At 44.1% G+C, this 17,999-nt stretch overlaps 1 protein-coding gene across 4 annotated transcripts in view; it reads left to right on the forward strand.

Moving 5' to 3' along the window:
• The window catches only part of AMZ2 (archaelysin family metallopeptidase 2), a 38,249-nt gene continuing 20,250 nt past the window's right edge, over positions 1-17,999 (forward strand). For 3 of the 4 annotated variants that reach the window (XM_061615617.1, XM_061615614.1, XM_061615616.1), the window contains exons 1-2: positions 1-275; positions 13,340-13,622. In XM_061615617.1, the coding sequence (XP_061471601.1) occupies positions 13,340-13,622 (283 nt within the window). In that variant the 5' untranslated portion in view covers positions 1-275. Of the gene's footprint in view, positions 276-12,886; positions 12,950-13,339; positions 13,623-17,999 lie in introns of those variants that run through there. The other variant, XM_061615615.1, reaches the window with a different exon arrangement.

The raw sequence follows: 17,999 nt of genomic DNA on the forward strand, positions 1-17,999 counted from the left end.
AATCCGGAAGTAGAGGCCGCGCGCAGGAAAACGCCTTGAGAAGGCCTGAACTGAAGGCTGCTCTCGCTCAGGCTCTGCCCACTCCACCCTCTCAGGCCGCCCGACAACGACTGGAACCTCGCTAAGCTTCGCTGCTGAAGTGTACACCGACGCGGAAGCGCTGAGCAGGCCGCGCTGAGACTGCCTTTGGCAAAGGAGAGGGGCGAGCAGGCGGAGGCTGGGGGGGGGGGACGACGCGGTGACAGCGGCCTTCGAGAGGGGGCGTGCCTAAAGAGGTAGCCTGTGGCAGTGCAGCGCCACCAGCTGGAGCTGCGTATTGGGTTTTTTTTGGGGGGGAGGCGGTTAAGTTGTGCGGCTGGGAGGTGTGTGTGGCAAGACAGAGGGACTCGACGCCAGAGGAAGGGGATTCTAGCAGGGTCGGAGGAGAAACATGGATAATGTACGAGATATTGCTCTAAAACAGCGAAGAGGCTTGTGGCACCTTCAAGGGCAATAGGTTTCTTACGGGTGTTAGCGTTCACGTAAAGTGGTACCACAATAAATGTGTTAGCTTTTAAGATGCCACAAGACTCGTTGCTTCTTCTGCAAGAAACTAACGTGACTCTCCTTGTGGAAATTATTGTTGCTGTGTGTCTGGAAACGGGTGAGGGAAGGGGGGGATGGGGCGGAGATTTTCAAACGGGCAGAGGCGCCATTTCAGTAAATTAGAGAGAGGGCTAAGATTCTCATCAGGATTTAAAGGGTCGCTTTTTAACTGCGTTCAATGGTAAACTGCAAATAAACAACAGACTGTGTTTTAAGATTATTTATTTATTTTATTATTTTATTTATAAGGAGCCCAGGGCGGCAGGGCCCCAAGATAACTTGGGGAGAAGTACGTCATAATAACTACAGCAAACTTAGCAAGTGGGAAAAAATGCCTTTTCTTTTTTAAGCAGAGAGAGGTCAGTGTACGCAACCTGAATAACATAACTAGTAATTAGCTTGGATCTGGAGAAGTATGAGCTCTGCTTGAAAAATGGACTGCCTTCAAGTCTATCCCGACTTACGGCTACCCTACGAATAGGGTTTTCATGGTAAGGGGTATTCAGAGGGGGTTTACCATTGCCTCCCTCTGAGGCTAGTTCTCCCCAGCTGGCTAGGGCCTGCTCAGCTTGCCACAGCTGCACAAGCCAGCCCCTTCCTTGTCCGCAAGTACCAGCTGGGGGGGCAACTGGGCTCCTTGGAACTATGCAGCTTGCTTACGGCTGCACAGGAGGGTATTCTGATATATCTTCTGCATAGAGATAGTATCCCAGAGGTCCCTGTTTAGAGAAGAGGATTTGGGATAATATCTGTATAGAGAGGAACTGGCCATTTTGGCAAATAACTCATAATATTACTTATCTATGTTTCCTTAGTGTAACTGTGGCTGGAAGTCAGTGACATACCGGTAATTGGTCATTAAATTATCCTGCTCTGTTCCTAATTTACCATGGAATCCAGTGCAAAAACTAATGACACTTCTGACTACTGATGAAAAAATAAGCCATTAAACATCAAATGGGATATGTATTGTCACACAAATTAACAGAGGCCAGTTTAACCACCCATTCATTTAAATCCAGTCTGTTAAAAAACTCTCGTGTGCCATGTGTCAGGACTGGCGTTTGGGATAAGCATAATTGGACACTTGTTGAAGGCCACACTTAATCCCTGAATCCTCCTGGTCCTGCTCCTCTTCCTCACTGTCACTGCCTGCTCGCCTGTAGTTTGGGATATTTATTTATCTATAATCTGCACTTTCATAAGAATATATCAATACAGATTGATTAAAAAGAGAACTCAAATTGTAAAGGCCTGTCTAAACAATATTATTAATAATATTGATATTATTTATTAGATTTATTAGGTGCTTGATACCCAAAGGTCCCCAAGTGACTTACACAATGTTAAAACAAAAACAAATAAAACACACTACAAAAACATAACAATAAACAACAGCAAAACAATAGCAATAACAACCCCACACAGCCACAGGAAGGTTTGGTAGCATATTAAAAGACAACATCTCAATCTAGCAAACGCCTGGGAGAAAAGGTACATCTACCTGGTGCCAGAAAGATGTCAATGAAAGCGCCAGGTGGGCCTCACTGGGCAGCATATTCTACAGATGGGGAGCCACAACTAAAAAAGCCCTCTCCCTTGTCACCACCCTCCAAGGCTCCCTCAGAGGGGGGACCTGGAGAAGGGCCTCAGAGCAAGATGTAAGAGTCTGGGTAGATTAATATCAGGAGAGGCATTCCAGAAGATATTGGGGACCTGCGCCTTAAAGACCTTTATAGGTCAAAACCAGCACCTTGAATTGTGCTGGGAAGCATACAGGCAGCCAATGCTGTGTTCGCCTTGAACCTGTCAACAATCAGGCAGATGCATTCTGCACTAATTGAAGTTTCCAAACTGTTTTCAAAGGCAGGCCCATGTAAAGCGCATTGCAATAATTCAACCTTAAATTACCAGAGCATAGATTACTGTATCCATGGTTATCCCTGTATAGATAGAGTTGCAGTTAGACCACCAGCCTATGGAAGGCACTCTGCGTCACTGAAGCCACCTGTGCCTCAAGTGACAACAGTGGATCCAGGACGACCCCCAAACTATGAACTGCTCCTTCTAAGGGGGTGTGACCCCATCTACAGCAAGCCGCATACTCCTCAGCCAGTCAGAGGAACCACCCACAATAGCATCTCAGTCTTGTCTGGGTTAACCTTCAGTTTACTGGCCCTCATCCAGTCCATTAACCCAACCAAGCACTGATTCAGCACATCTACTGCCTCACCTGCAGAAGATGAAAAGGAGAAATAGAGCTGTGTGTCATCAGTATACTGATGACAATGCACTCTAAAACTCCGTATGATCCCATTCAACAGTTTCATGTAGATGTTAAACAACATGGGGGACAGAACCGCCCCCTCATACTGGAGAGCCCATGGAGCCAAGCAATGCCCCCCCCAAGAACCACCTTCTGAAGCCGGCCATCTAAGTAAGAATGGAACCACTGCAATGCAGTGCTCCCAACACCCAACTTAGACAGACGCCCCAGAAGGATACCATTGTTGATGGTATCGAAAGCATATAGTTTTGCAAAGAAAACTATAGTTTTCTGAAAGAAGAGAGAGATGGTTCCTGCCAAACCTCCACAGGGCAGGGCCTGCCACACTAAAGACTCAGTCCCTGGTGAAGGCCAACCAAATCTCAGGGCATGTCTTGATGGCAAGGGTTTTTTGTTTGTTTGTTTGCTTTAAAAAAAAACTACTGGGTATGTCCAAGCTCTTCAACAGACATAAACTGGTCTTTCTGGTGCCTACAATGACATCCTCAAGCAAGGTTGATAAAAATCAATGCTTTTTTTTAAAATGGATTTTTTAAATTTAAATTGGAATTTTTCAAATTTCAATCAGATTTCAAAATTTTCTTGAAACAAATTAGTAAAAAAAGAGCCTAGGTCAAAGATCATGAGTAATAATCATATAACTTCTAATTATATTCTATGAATATGTTAACGGTAGTTTATGTAGATGGGTGATAATCTAGTCCTATTCTGCAGGTGGTGTACATGAAGTGCACACACACACACTCTCTGTGTCTCGGCCTTGCCTCTCTCTGAGGACAAAGACAGAGAAGGTAAATGAATAGAGAATTTGGGGTGATGGAGTAGATCTGAACAAGGAGGAGACCACTGAAGTGGTAATCCAACTCTTAACAACAGTAGCCGCTTCTGCAGGTGTAGAGAGAATATTTTCTTCCTTTGAACTAATTCATTCTAAATTGAGAAATAAGGTGGGACCTGAAAAAGTGGGAAAGCTTGTGTTTCTTTTCCTGACAATGAACAAGGAAGACAAAGGTGAAGAAGAAGACTGAGTTACCTGTACCACCCAATATTTTTTCTCATGTTACGTGTACCACCCAATATTTTTTCTCATGTTGACTTGGTTGAAATTGCCTAAATTTTATTTTTTTAAAGAACTTTACGTTTATCTAAAAACTGAAATAGCTAACTGTTCAAAAATCCATGTGTGTGTTTTGTTAATGTTTTTGGTTGTTGAAGAAGAAAACTAATCAGAAGAATAAACAATCTTATTAGTACAATTTAAAAGCCTGTTTGGTGGTGGTGGTGATTCTGGCACATCATGACCAGAATATCACGATTAATTGAATAGTTGGAGCTGGTTCATCTCCTGAATGATTTCACAAATTCATTCTGCTTTAGTACTAAAATGACCAAATTATCATTCCATTTTTGGATGAAAATTAATTTGCAAACAATTCAGAATAATTGCTTAGTGTGTACCACCTTCTAATGAAACCTACATCTTTGAATATGTATTAAGGTTATATTAAACAATAATGTACTTCTACTAAAAATGATGATTAAATAGAATCTTCCACTAGTGATTTAAGCTGATTTAAATAATTTAAATTGAGACTTTCAGAGAAGCTATTTAAATCAGTTTGATTTAAATCAAATCAACCCTGTCCTCAAGTGATACATTCATCTGGGATACAAAGCAGAATAACGCTATTTTAAAATCAAATTTAGGGTGAACACAATCTCCTTTTAAACAAGTGGTAATCTTGCATAGTGTGCATGTAACCAGTTAATAAGCTGGTTTCCCGCCTTGCATTAGGAACTTGGATAACCTCTTTTTGCTTATACTAGATACATCATTTGAGTTGAGAGGCTGAGGGGAGGTTCTGCCAAATCAGCGGCTTTTGATACCATTGACCATGGTATCTTTCTGGGCCGACCTGGTGAGATGGGTATTGGAGGCACTGTTTTACAGGGTTCTGATCCTATCTCCAGGGTCGTTCTCAGAGAATAGCATTGGATGACTGTCTTTTGGCCTCCTGGCAGCTGTGCTGTAGGGTGCCGCAGGGTACCATCTTGTCCCCCATGCTGTTTAACATCTATATGAAGCCCTTGGGAGCAGTCATCAGGAGCTTTGGGGCGAGGTGTCAGCAGTATGCTGATGATACCCAGCTCTATTTCTCCGTAACATCTGAATCGGAAGAGGCTGTGCAAGCCCTCGACCGCTGCCTGGACTCGGTGGTGGGCTGGATGGGGGCCAATAAACTGAGTCTGAATCCTAGCAAGACGGAGGCAATGTGGGTTGGTGGTTCCTGAGTTCGGATAATAGGTCAGTTGCCTGCTTTGGATGGGGTCGTACTCTTTCTGAAAGAGCAGGTCCATAGTGTGGGGGTGCTCCTGGATCCATCTTTGTTGCTAGAGGCCCAGGTGACCTCAGTGGCTAGGAGTGCCTTTTACCAGCTTGGGCTGGTGAGACAGCTGTGGCCATTTCTGGACCAGGATAGCCTGACTACTGTTGTCCACACACTGGCAACCTCTAGGCTGGATTACTATAATGCGCTCTATGTGGGGCTGCCTTGACGTTGGTCCGGAAGCTGCAGCTGGTGCAAAATGTGGCGGCGAGACTGCTCACTGGAGAAGGGTATCACCAACATGTCACCCTGCTGCTGAAAGAATTGCACTGGCTGCCCATTTGCTGCTGGGCCAAGTTCAAGGTTCTAGTTTTGGCGTTCAAAGCCCTATACAGCTCGGGACCAGGATACCTGAAAGACCGTCTTACCCCTTATATGCCCAGTAGATCACTGTGCTCTGCAGGTGAGGGCCTCCTGCAGATACCATCTTATCAGGAGGTTCGTTCTGCACAATATAGGAAACGGACCTTTAGTGTGGTGGCACCTACCCTGTGGAATTCCCTCCCTTTGAATATTAGGCAGGCGCCATCTCTGCTATCTTTTCGGCGCCTTTTGAAGGCTTTCCTCTTTCAACAAGCCTTTTAAGTTGAGACCTATCCCAGTCTGCATCTGTGTCAGAATTGTTTAATATGTTTTTTAATAATGTTTTAAATCCTTTTTTAAGGTTGTTTTTTAAAAATGTTTTTAATGCTGTTTTGTTTTAATGTATTTTAAGATTTGTTTTTATGATGTTTTAAAGTGTTTTAGTGCTTTGTTTGCCACCCTGGGCTACTGCTGGGAGGAAGGGCGGGATACAAAATAAATAAATAAATAAATAAACAAGCTTTGCTGCTCTCACTAGGGAAGTTTTCAGTGTCTGTGGCAGCTGGGTCTTCTTCTTTTTCTCTCTTCCCTGCCCCAAACACACACATGACCAAGAAGAGGAAGCAGTTTCCAAAATTTGGATTCCCAGAGCAAGAGCTGGGTCTGCAGCATTCAGAGGGCCATATGTGGCACTCAGGCTGCAGGTTCGTCACCACTAATTTAGATAGTACTATTTTCCTCCGGTTATGTTGAGAAAGTGGTTGAAAGATGAAAAATTGGTGATCCTTTAGATCGGTGTTTTAATAGTGCTTTCTTTGGTGAGAGAAGACAGAAACCTGCTTGCTATAACTAAAGCTTTATTTAGAGAATGCATACAAGATCTGCTGTGCTTGCTCAGGCTCCCCCCACTTGACCTTTACACTAGAGCTCAGCCTCCAGATCTCCATGGCAGTCTCCCTGCAGTTTCCCCTGCTGGATGGAACTGCTACCTATTATAACATCCCCAATGTCATATTTATTATAAGAACATATAAACAACGCAAGTATAACTTTTTGAACTAAACAACTTGAAAGTAGCACTGGTACTGAATGACTGATAATTAAACTGCCTCTCAGTCATCTAATACAGCATCCGTCTATCATTCAGGTGGTTTGATATGATTGTGGGTACGTGTGCTCTTGATAAGGTCACTGTTCAGTGTTGGTGATACAGTTACATGTGTCTCTTTATTTGGTGGTTCAGGGCCTGGAGTATGGTGTGCATCTTCATGAGCGCATGGAATGATGGAATTATCCTGTATATCATCGTCCACTACATCTGCAGTGTCTTTAAGTCCCTGAAGACTCATTAGGCGAATGAACTTACGATTCCGTCGATATGAGCGCCTATTGACTTCAACAATATAAGTCTGGAGATTTATTTGTCCCATGCATGTTCCTTTCGTCCAAGGATATGTTTTGTCTTGAGGAAATAATTGGACACGTACAGAATCTCCAGTGTGCAGAGGTGGTTGCTGTTTTGAATCCCTGTCTTAATAGCTTTTAGTTTCATTGCGTTTGTGTTGCAACTGATCTGTGTCTTTCATTGCAATTTTGGGTTTCAATAATGCAAGAGCTGTAGGTAGAAAGGATCGTGTGCATCTGGACATAAGTCTTTGCACTGGGCTGCTATTCATGCCAGCAGCTGGAGTATTTCTTCACTCCAGGATAGCTTGCCATATTTTTTCTTTATTTCTTGCTGTTTTCTTTAATAGAGTTTTTGCAATGTTGATGGCTGATTCAGCTTTGCCATTAGACTGACTGTTGTAGGGAGATGATGTTATGTGGTGAAAGTCCCAGTCTTTTGAAAATGTGGCAAATTCTTTGGAAGTGAACTGTGGTCCACCATCTGAACTCACACAGTCAGGTATGCCAAGTCTGCTGAAGTGCTTCATGATTCTTTCTGTTACAGTTGCTGATGTTGTATCTGGCAGTTTATCCATTTCCCAGAAGTCTGAATAGTAGTCTACTAGAATGAGATAATTGCTGCCTTTTTCTGTGAAAAAGTCCATCCCTACCTTACTCCATGGTCTGTTAGGAATGCCGTGTATCACCAATGGTTCTTTTTGCTGACTAGCTTGGAACTCAGCACACACATCACAGTTGTGTACAAGGTCTCTGATGTCATTAGTAATGTTTGGCCAGTATACCACATCTCTAGCTTTCTGCAAACATGTTTCTGTTCCAGAATGACTGCGATGTATTCTTGATAATATGTCTTTTCTTGTGGCCTTTGGAATGAGTATTCGGTGTCCTTTTAATATGATGCCATCTTGAACACTTAATTCATCATGATAGTTCCAGTATTCTTGAGTAGACACTGGAGCTTTGTCCCAGGTATCTGGCCAACCTGCTAAGACAACAGAGATCAATACTTGCAGCTCTTTGTCCTGTAAAGTATGTTCCTGGACTCTTTGAAGTCCTTGATGTTAGATGGGCATATAAGCAGCTTGATTAATGCTTTCTAGTTCCTTTTGTCAGGCTTGTGCTTCAAGGGAATTGAGTATCTCATAGTCTTGCTTGTACGTGTGCCTGTCATGTGGCAAGGGTGCTCTGGATAGGAGATCCACTATGTACATCTCAGCTCCTTTTTTATATTGTACCTTCAAGGAATAGCATTGTAGCCTAAGAAGCATGTGTTGGAGATGTTTTGGAGCTGATAGCAATGACTTCTTAAAAATAACTTCTGGAGGTTTATGATTGCTGTCAACCTTAATGCATTTCTGACCTCGTATATATTGGTCAAATTTCTCACAAGCAAATACTGTTGCTAAGCATTCTTTTTCAATTTGGGCATAATGCCGTTCAGTCTGTGATAAAGACCTTGATGCAAAACCAACAGGCTGTCCTTTTTGCAAAAGTACAGCACCCAGGACGGTTTCATTGGCGTCACATTGGATGGTGACATCTTCATTCATGTCATAATACCTCAACACAGGATGTCTAGTAACCGTGTCTTTGATCTGTTGGAGGGCTGCATCATGTTGAGGTAGCCACACACAAGTTGCACCCGTCCAATAGTCATCTGAGAGGCTCACAAATATCAGAAAGGCAAGGAAGAAATTTAGTTAGATAATTAACAAATCTCAGTAACTGCTGAAGAGATTTGGTATTGGATGGTTTAGGCATCTGCTGGATAGCTCTCACCTTTTCTGGATCTGGTTGTAAGCCTTGCGATGTCAGGAGGTGTCCCATATAGGGTACTGCTGTCAGTCGTAGTCTCATCTTATTTTTATTGAGTTTCAGGTTGACTTTTCTGGCCCTTTCTAGGAGAGAGATGAGGTTGCGATCATGGTCAGCTATGGCATTCTCCATTGAATCTCCACAGCCATATACCAAAATGTCATCTGCAATTACACTGATTCCTTTCAGACCTGCCAGTGCATCTTGTTGGCGGCGCTGCTACTCTTCTGCTGCTGGTTTTATTCCAAAGGGCATTCTCAGCCACCTATAACGTCCTTCTGGGGTCCAAAACGTAGTAAGGTGGCTGCTTTCTTCATCTAATAAGATTTGCCAATACCCATCTTTTGCATCTAAGACAGAGAATATTTTTGCCTTGGCAAGGTCTGGTAAGATTTCTTCTATGGTGGGCATCTGGTAGTGAGCTCGTAATAATGCCTTGTTTAAATTACTTGGATATATACATATGCAAAGTTTACCAAGTTTCTCTATGGCTACCATGCTGCTTATCCACTCGGTAGGTTCTGTCACTTTGGCAATTATTCCATCTTTTCCCATTTGTCTTATTGCAGTTATGATTTTTTCTTTTAATGTGACAGGGAGTCTACATGGCATATGTTGCACTGGTTGCACAGTGTCATCCACTTTGAAATGTAAAGTGCCTGGAAGACAGCTAAGTCCCTCAAAGACATCATGGTAATTTTTAAGAATTTGTGCCTTTGCTATGCTACCTTGTACTTGTCCCATAGCCAAGGTACTGTTGGCTTCAAGTCTGAGTGTATGGATGTCTTGTGTAGTATTTAATATTATGAGTTTCATATGTTCACTAGTGCTTGCTGATAGGAGGGGCTTTTGCCTGGAATTCACTACCTGGAATTCTAGCTGTTATCTTTTTCCTTGATATTCTGCTTGCAGCACACATTGACCTAGTGGTGTGAGAACTGTGCCATCATATAGTCTCAGCTTAGCTTTGCTTGGTGATGGCTTTGCCCCTCCATCTTGCATAATATTGAGATAATCTGTGTAACCCACTTCATTTACAGATGCACCACTGTCTATTTGACATTCAGTGTCTTGCTTGAGCCAGGACTGCAGTTTCTGGGCAAGGTGCTAATACAAGTTTGACAAACCACTTTTTTGTCTTAGTATGCACTGTTTTGATGTCATGCATGTAGAAAATATCACTGTCTGACTTACTGTATCATCATTGCCTATCTGTTTCACATGCTGCGCACATTTTTTCTGTTTAGATTGTTTGCAAACTCTTGCATAATGATTTCTTTTACCACAGCTTCTGCAAATAGTTCCAAATGCTGGGCATTTGCCAGGATCATGAATTTTGTCACAGTATCCACAACTCTCACTTTGAAATCTTCTGGGCTCAACACTATTTTTGCATGATGGCATATGCATGTTAGAATGTTTATTTTTGCTGAAATAATGCATGCTATCAGCTTCTGAAAGGTGCATTTCTTGCATTTGCACGAGGGTTTGTTCACTACCCTTATATATGTCTATGGCTTCCTGCAGAGTTAAGGCAGGCTTTCGGAGCATTCTCATATGTGCTGCCTTGTCCTTAATGCCTATAACCAATCTGTCTCTAATCAGTTCTTCTTTCAAAGTGCTATATGCACATGAATCTGCCTTTTTGCGTAATTTAGTAACATATTGATCTGTAGTTTCATCAGGTTCTTGGGCATATTTGTTAAAGAGATAGCATTCATATATAACATTTCTAGTAGGTTCAAAATGCCTTTGAAGCCTTCTAGCAATTTGCAAGGATCTTGTCTGTCTGCTGCTGTAATATCAAGGTGCTGCTGGAGCAAATGACATTCTTTTCCCATCACTGATAGCAGTGTTGCAACCCTAATCTTTTTAAATTTCCCATCCGATCCTGTTGCTATTTCATAATTCTCCCACTGCACTTTGAAAAACATCCAGTTATTAAAAATATCACCTGCCATGTCCATGGGTCCTGGAACTGGAATCATGCTGGCTGCCATTGCCAAAGGATCTTCTGCTGCCACCAGTGTGCTTGTTGCCTTTGCAAGCAGTGGTGCATGAGCCCTCCTTTTCTTCAGAAAAGTAGATTCACTTCTGACACCATGTTTTAATAGTGCTTTCTTTGGTGAGAGAAGACAGAAACCTGCTTGCAGGGCCGGCTCCCGGCATGCCGGGGCCCTTGGGTACCAGCCTGCCCTGGGCCCCTCCGCTCCCCCTCTGCTATCCATGGAACGTAAGCATCTGCGGACTGCAAGACAGGAGCTTCCGTGCCGCCCGTCATCCCCCGGCTGTCCCCCCGCTTCACCTACCTTTCTGTTGTTTTTTGCGGTGCACGCAGGTTTGCCATCAATCAAGATGGTGGCCGAGGTTTCCCTAAGGGGCTGAAGCCTCTGCCACCATCTTTGTTGATGGCAGCAATGCTGGATGGAACTGCTACCTATTATAACAATCGGGAGCTGGATTGAGCTGCTAGACTACATGGTAGATAGTTAGATAGGTAGACAGCCAGAATGTTAACAGGAGCACGGCACAGGGAGCATATCATCCCTGTGCTTTATCGACTCCACTGGCTCCCAATTTGTTTCCGGGCCCAATTCAAAGTGACCTTTAAAGCACTAAACGACCTTGGACCAATGTACCTGAGGGACCACTTACGCCCATATGTACCTGCCCGGGATTTAAGATCATCTGCCTCTGGTCTCCTCTGCATGCCTGGAGTGAAAGATGTTAGATTGACAGGCATGCAGGAGAGAGCTTCTTCAGCTGTGGCCCCCAAGCTTTGGAATACCCTACCCCAAGAAGACTGCTTTGCTCCCTCCCTGATGGTTTTCCGGAGACTTCTGAAAACGATCTTGTTCCGGAGAGCCTTTGGGGGGGACTGAAGGTAGAGCCTGACACTGATTTTATGATTTTTTGCCTTCTACATTAAATTTTACCCTTGTAGTCCCTTTTAGTACCACTCCCTATATAATGTGTGTGTGTGTGTGTGTGTGTGTGTGTGTATAATTTTATGTATTTTAGTTGTATTTTATGTATTTTAATTTATTTTAATGTTTTGTGATTTTATTGTTTAAAATTTTATTATGTATATGTTTGATTTTATTTTTGTAAGCCACCCTGAGTGCCCTATTATGGGGTAGAAGGGCGGGATAGACATATTTTAAATAAATAAATAAATAGTTACAAATTGAGTGGTTAATGGAAGGGGCGGTTTGCTGATTGCTAGCTTGTGAACATTCTAGTGCATTTTGTGATCATAAAAAAATCTTTTAATATTCAACAAACACACTGGGACAAGTGGAAAAATTGGTACTGAGTGCTGAAGTCAGTATCCTGAGAATTTCAGTTTTAATTAAAATTAAAAGGAAATTTCTTGAAGCTGTGAGGCTAGGCTTGCAACAAAGTGCAAGGGCAGTGCTCGGCAATATCTCAGAAGATAGACCTACATCTGAGCAGGATTTCCAGTTGTCTGATGACTGGGTTATTTGCTTTTCCATGTGAATAGCAAATGAATTAAGCAAGTTATACATATATAGTCTTAGACTGTGTAAATCAGAATTCACCCTTTCTTATTGTGGTATTTTATATCTTATCACAGAGGGTTTTTAAAATAAAAATTTAAATGTGGCCCTGATGATGGTTTCACACATTGCAGAATGTTTTTGAAATCTGAGTCAAGCCATGATGTGGCAGTCTTAAAAACTACAATGGAAAAGTCTTCTTGGTGTTGGCTTCCCAGAGTAACCACTAATATCATTAGTAGCAGTGGTGCAGTTGTGTAACTTTAGACTCTGGACTTCATGTTCTACAAGGGGGCCTCTTTAGACAGTACTGTGTATTACTTTAAAAGGCTGTGAGACAGCCCTGCTGCATTTGGGGACATTTCTGATCATTCTGCTCAGCAGGGGTCTGGAGTCCTGCCCCAAAGTCCTGTCTGATGGCACTACTGATCATTAATGTATAATTTTTTTAAAGGCCATTATTGACATGGAATGGAGAACTAACTCCATTTGTTTTCTGTGCTGTTGAATGTTCCTCAGGTGTTCAGGATGGGCTGCGGTTGAAGACAGTATGATGTGTTTGGTAAACCATTGCTTTGATTCGTTAGACCGATGTTGTCATAGAATGTAACTGGATTCAAGAACTGTCTAGTTTTTGGTACAATGTGAGTCTAGTTCTAATGTAAATGTGACTGGTGTTTTTTTAAAGCTGGGATGAAGTTCCCCAGTGACATTATGTGGAACTAAGCTGATGATTGAATTTGCAGCAAGCCTTTCTCATACTGGTCTTGTCCAAAAGCAGAAGCTGATTATGTAATGATAGTTGGGAATGGGAATGAGGAAGCTCAATATTGCATATGTAGGACATGATGACTGCTGAGTAAGCAGCAAGCTGCAAAATATGGCTGGTGATTGGATGTTACTAATTATAAAAGGAATAATAGAAGTTTGTGAGGAGTGACTGGTGGTGTGATGGAAGAAAGGGAACTGTTATAAAATGTGCGTGCATGAGAGATCCAGATTTCACAACAGTTTTGGTATTTCTCTTTCATTAGATGAAGATTATTAAACATTCTGAGGAGGTGCTGAAGATAGCCCTGATTTCCAAGGACATGCATCTTGTAAGACTATATGAGAAGTTTGAGCCTAAGGAAAAGCATTTCCTAAATGAAGCATTTCAGCCAGCCAGTGTTCTCTTTAAGCCTATCACTCTGCATTCTGAGTCGGATTGGATCTGTTCACACCCAGAACCCACCCAGGATTTTGCACAATTTTATCATGACCCTTGCAGAAAGATGCCAACTCCTCAGAAGAATCGGATTTATGTACAGCCCATTGGTAATGTGTACCTAACCTTACGACGTGTGAAGCATGCTAACCAAGCTATGCAGTTCTCAACGAGCCATTAGATGTAAACTAATTAAGCTGGTAGGTTTCAAGTTTTATACCTTCAGGGAAACCTTTTCACTTGTGGTTGTCTGTGCAAACAACCCTTGCACAACTACCAAAGAACACCTCCACAATGCAGAAGATACAAGTAATGTTTCAGGGTACACTTGGTTCACATAGGACACCTGTTGTGTCTCACCATTGCCCTGTGTAAACTGCAAAACTCATCCAGTGTTTCTCTGGAGCTTCACATACTAGGAGAAGGTGGAAATGGGTGGGCAAGCTTTGATTTCCTCTTTGAGGAATCTTTGATAAGCTCCTAAGGAACTCCAGGGTCCCTCTGGAATACACTCTGAAAATCATCATTGAATTCAATTCACGGGTGACCTCTACCTCTTCAAGCAGAGGTGGGTGGGACAGCCATCTGTTGGGGATGCTTTAGCACTAGCTTCCTTGCATTAAGCAGAGGGTTGGGCAAGATTGTCTGCAGGGCCCCCTCTAGCTCTATGACTCTATGAATTCGACAGTTGTTAACAGAAAGAGTAGTCTTGTTTTCCCCCCTGTATTTAACAACTGGAATGTATCCTTTTGAACGGATACCTTAAATACAAATAGAAACACTGGATCCTGCACTTTACAGCAGTGGTATGTGGCATTCTACTAGTTTGTTGGCTCAGTCCTGAAAAAGATAAGTGGCCCGTCTTAAATCAGTGAGATTGAAGGGTGTCACTGTGCGCTTTGATCCTAAATCTTTTAATAGGATTTAGAAGCACGTAGCTTTGTCAGGGTTGCATCATGGAGAATATGTGTATAACTCTTCCATGAAGAGGGAATTGTGCACATTTCCCAGCCAGTATACATAACCTCCAACAGGCCTTGGGACATGTGCATATATGACCTGAATGTTGTACATTCTGTGGCCCAGCCTTTCCCAACCAGTGTGCCTCCAGATGTTGTTGGACCACAATTCCCATCTTTCCTGACCATTGGCAATGCTGGCTGAGGGTGATGGGAGTTGTGGTCCAACAATATCTGGAGGCACACTGGTTGGGAAAGGCTGCTCTGGCCATTATAAGTGTACAATCTGTACCCCCTGCCCCAGGCTGCTTCTGGCACATTGCCTGATCTTACATGGCTATGTTTCTTGGAGAATGTGCATATTGCCCTGAGAATGTACAAAATACAGTTGATATGTACATTCCTCAAGGCCTGTTGGAGATTATGCATAATGCAAGAGAATGTATAGAATTCAGGCCATATAATTTAAATTTGGCCTTTGAATAATCTCTCGCTTTTATAGCTAGCTGTGACTCTGCTGGATAGCTTGGCCAACAAATCCCCTTTCATTATCTCAGCACTGGGATGTGTATAGGCCATCCCTGGCTTTTTGGAATGGCAGCCAAAACAGTGAGACCATCCCCACCAAAACATGCAGGAGATGAAGATCATGTCTAGTGGGATTTAAACAGACAGATAAATTGAACTTAAGAGAAAGCAAAGCCCAGTCCTATCCATATTTACTCAGAAGCAAGTCCAACTAAGTTCACTGGGGCTTACTCCCACATAAGTGTATCTACATTTCTCTGCAACATGACCATGGGTTCAAATTCAGCCTTGTAACTCATTATCAAGGGCAGCCAACGTGATACCCTTCAGATGTTGTTGGACTACATATTTTAAAGTAGTTTTATAGAAACAATGTTTTTTCCTATTTTTCCTTTTTCCTATATGATTTGATCGTGGAGGAAGGTGCCGATTTGGTGTGCATTACCAAGACCTGGGTGGGTGAGCTGGGAGGAGTTGATCTGACCCAGCTTTGCCCACCTGCATACTTGGTGCAACACCAGCACAGGCTACAGGGACGGGGGGGGGAGGAGTTGCTATGGTCTACAGAACTTCCATCTCTGTCACCAGGAAACCACTCTGTCTTGGAGCTGGCTGTGAGGGCCTGCACCTGGTGTCGGGCCAAGAAGACAGGAAACTAGGGTTGCTGCTGGCATACCATTCACCCTGTTGGTCAGTAGCTTCTCTGACTGAGCTGGCAGGGGCCACCTTGGCTGTGGTATTGGAGGAGCCCAGAACAGGAGTTCTGGGTGATTTCAATGTCCATGCTGAGGCTGCCTCTAGTGTTCCGGCTCGGGACTTCATGGCCTCCATGATGACCATGGGGCTGTCTCAAGTTGTCACCGGGCCAACACATAGGGTAGGGCACACCCTCGACTTGGTTTTTGCCCCAGATGGAGGAAGGGGTGGTCTGGAGATGGGGGGGTTGGATGTTACCTTATTGTCATGGTCAGACTACTCCCTGGTGAAGTTTAGACTTACGGCTCTGATCCTTCCCTGCAGGGGTGGTGGACAGATTAAGATGGTCTGCCCCCAGAGACTAATGGAATCCACTGGATTCCTGAATGCCTTGGGGGAGTTCCCAGTAGATAGAGCAGGTGACCCTGTTGAAGGCCATGTTATGCTGTGGAACAGCGAGGCGCATTGGGCTCTTGACATGGTTGCCTCCAAGCACCCTCTCCAGCATTGTGGACCCTAGTTTGCACCTTGGTACACCAGTGAGCTATGGGCAACGAAACACGCTGGACAACGGCTACAGCACAAGTGGCAAAAGACATGCTGTGAGGCTGATCAGGCACGAGTAAAGCACCATAACCATGCCTACTGTGTGGCAGTGAGGGTGACAAAGAAGGCCTACTTGTCTGCCTCCATCGCATCCTCAAGTAGCCATCCAGTGGAGCTTTTCCGTATTGTCAGGGGTCTGTTGACATCCACTCCAGGAAATAGAGTTTTAGACCCTTCGGAGGCCCACTGTGAATTGTTTGCAAGGCACTTTCAGGGTAAAGTTGCTCACCTCTGTAGCAGTCTTGATGTCCCATCCACATCTACTGTAGTTCCCAATGAGGTGGCCAGTGCAACGTCTGCTGCAACTTCTTGGGAACGGTTTCAGTTGATGCGGCCTGATGACCTGGACAAGATGCTTGTGTTGATGCGGCCAGCAACGTGTCCTCTTGACCCTTGCCTTTCTTGGCTTATTAAAGCTTGCCGAGAGGGTTTGACCGAGTGGATCCAGGGTGTAGTCAACACATCATTGCAGGAGGGAGTGGTTCCAGCCACCCTGAAAGAGGCGGTGATCTGACCGGTCCTGAAAAAGCCCACCTTGGACCCATTGGTCTGCAACAATTACTGACCAGTCGAAAATACCCCCTTCTTAGGGAAGGTGATTGAGAGGGTTGTGGCACAGCAATTGCAAGTACTCTTGGATCACACAGATTATATTGACCCGTTCCAGTCTGTGTTGAGGCCTGGTCATGGGACTGAATTGGCTTTGGTCGCCCTGATGGATAACCTTTACTGGGAGAAGGACCGGGATGGCCTGACCACTGTTGTCCATTGGGAGAAGGACAGCCCTGATGGATGACCTTTATCGGGAGAAGGACAGGACCCTGTTATTCTTACTTGATCTCTCAGCGGCTTTTGATACCATTGACCATGGTATCCTTCTGGGCTGACTTGGTGAGATGGGTATCGGAGGCACTATTTTACAGTGGTTCCGATCTTTTCTCCAAGGTCATTTTCAGAGAATAGCATTGGGCGATTGTCTTTCGGCCCCCTGGCAGTTGTGCTGTGAGGTGCCACAGGGTACTATCTTGTCACCCATGCTGTTTAACATCTATATGAAGCCCTTGGGAGCAGTCATCAGGAGATTTGGGGCAAGGTGTCAGCAGTACACTGACGATACCCAGCTCTGTTTCACTAACATCTGAATTGGGAGAGGCCGTGCAAGCTCTGGACTCAGTGGTGGGCTGGACTCGGGCCAATAAACTGAGTCTAAATCCTAGCAAGACGGAGGCACTGTGGGTTGGTGGTTCCTGAGTTCAGATAATTGATCAGTTGCCTGCTTTGGATGGGGTCGTACTCCCTCTGAAAGAGCAGGTCTGTAGGGGTGCTCCTGGATCCATCTTTGGAGCCCAGGTGACCTCAGTGGCTAGGAGTGCCTTTTACCAGCTTGGGCTGGTAAGACAGCTGCAGCCATTTCTGGACCGGGATAGCCTGACCACTGTTGTCCATGCACTGGTAACCTCCAGGCTGGATTACTATAATGCGCTCTATGTGGGGCTGCCTTGACGTTGGTCCGGAAGCTGCAGCTGATACAAAATGTGGCAGCAAGACTGCTCACTGGGGCAGGGGATCGCCAACATGTCATCCCGCTGCTAAAAGAATTGCACTGGCTGCCCATTTGCTACCGGGCCAAGTTCAAGGTTCTAGTTTTGGTGTACAAAGCTCTGTACAGCTTGGGACCAGGATACCTGAAAGACCATC

This window comes from Rhineura floridana, chromosome 3, assembly GCF_030035675.1.
Source record: "Rhineura floridana isolate rRhiFlo1 chromosome 3, rRhiFlo1.hap2, whole genome shotgun sequence".
In the NCBI taxonomy this organism is placed as follows: Eukaryota; Metazoa; Chordata; class Lepidosauria; order Squamata; family Rhineuridae; genus Rhineura; species Rhineura floridana.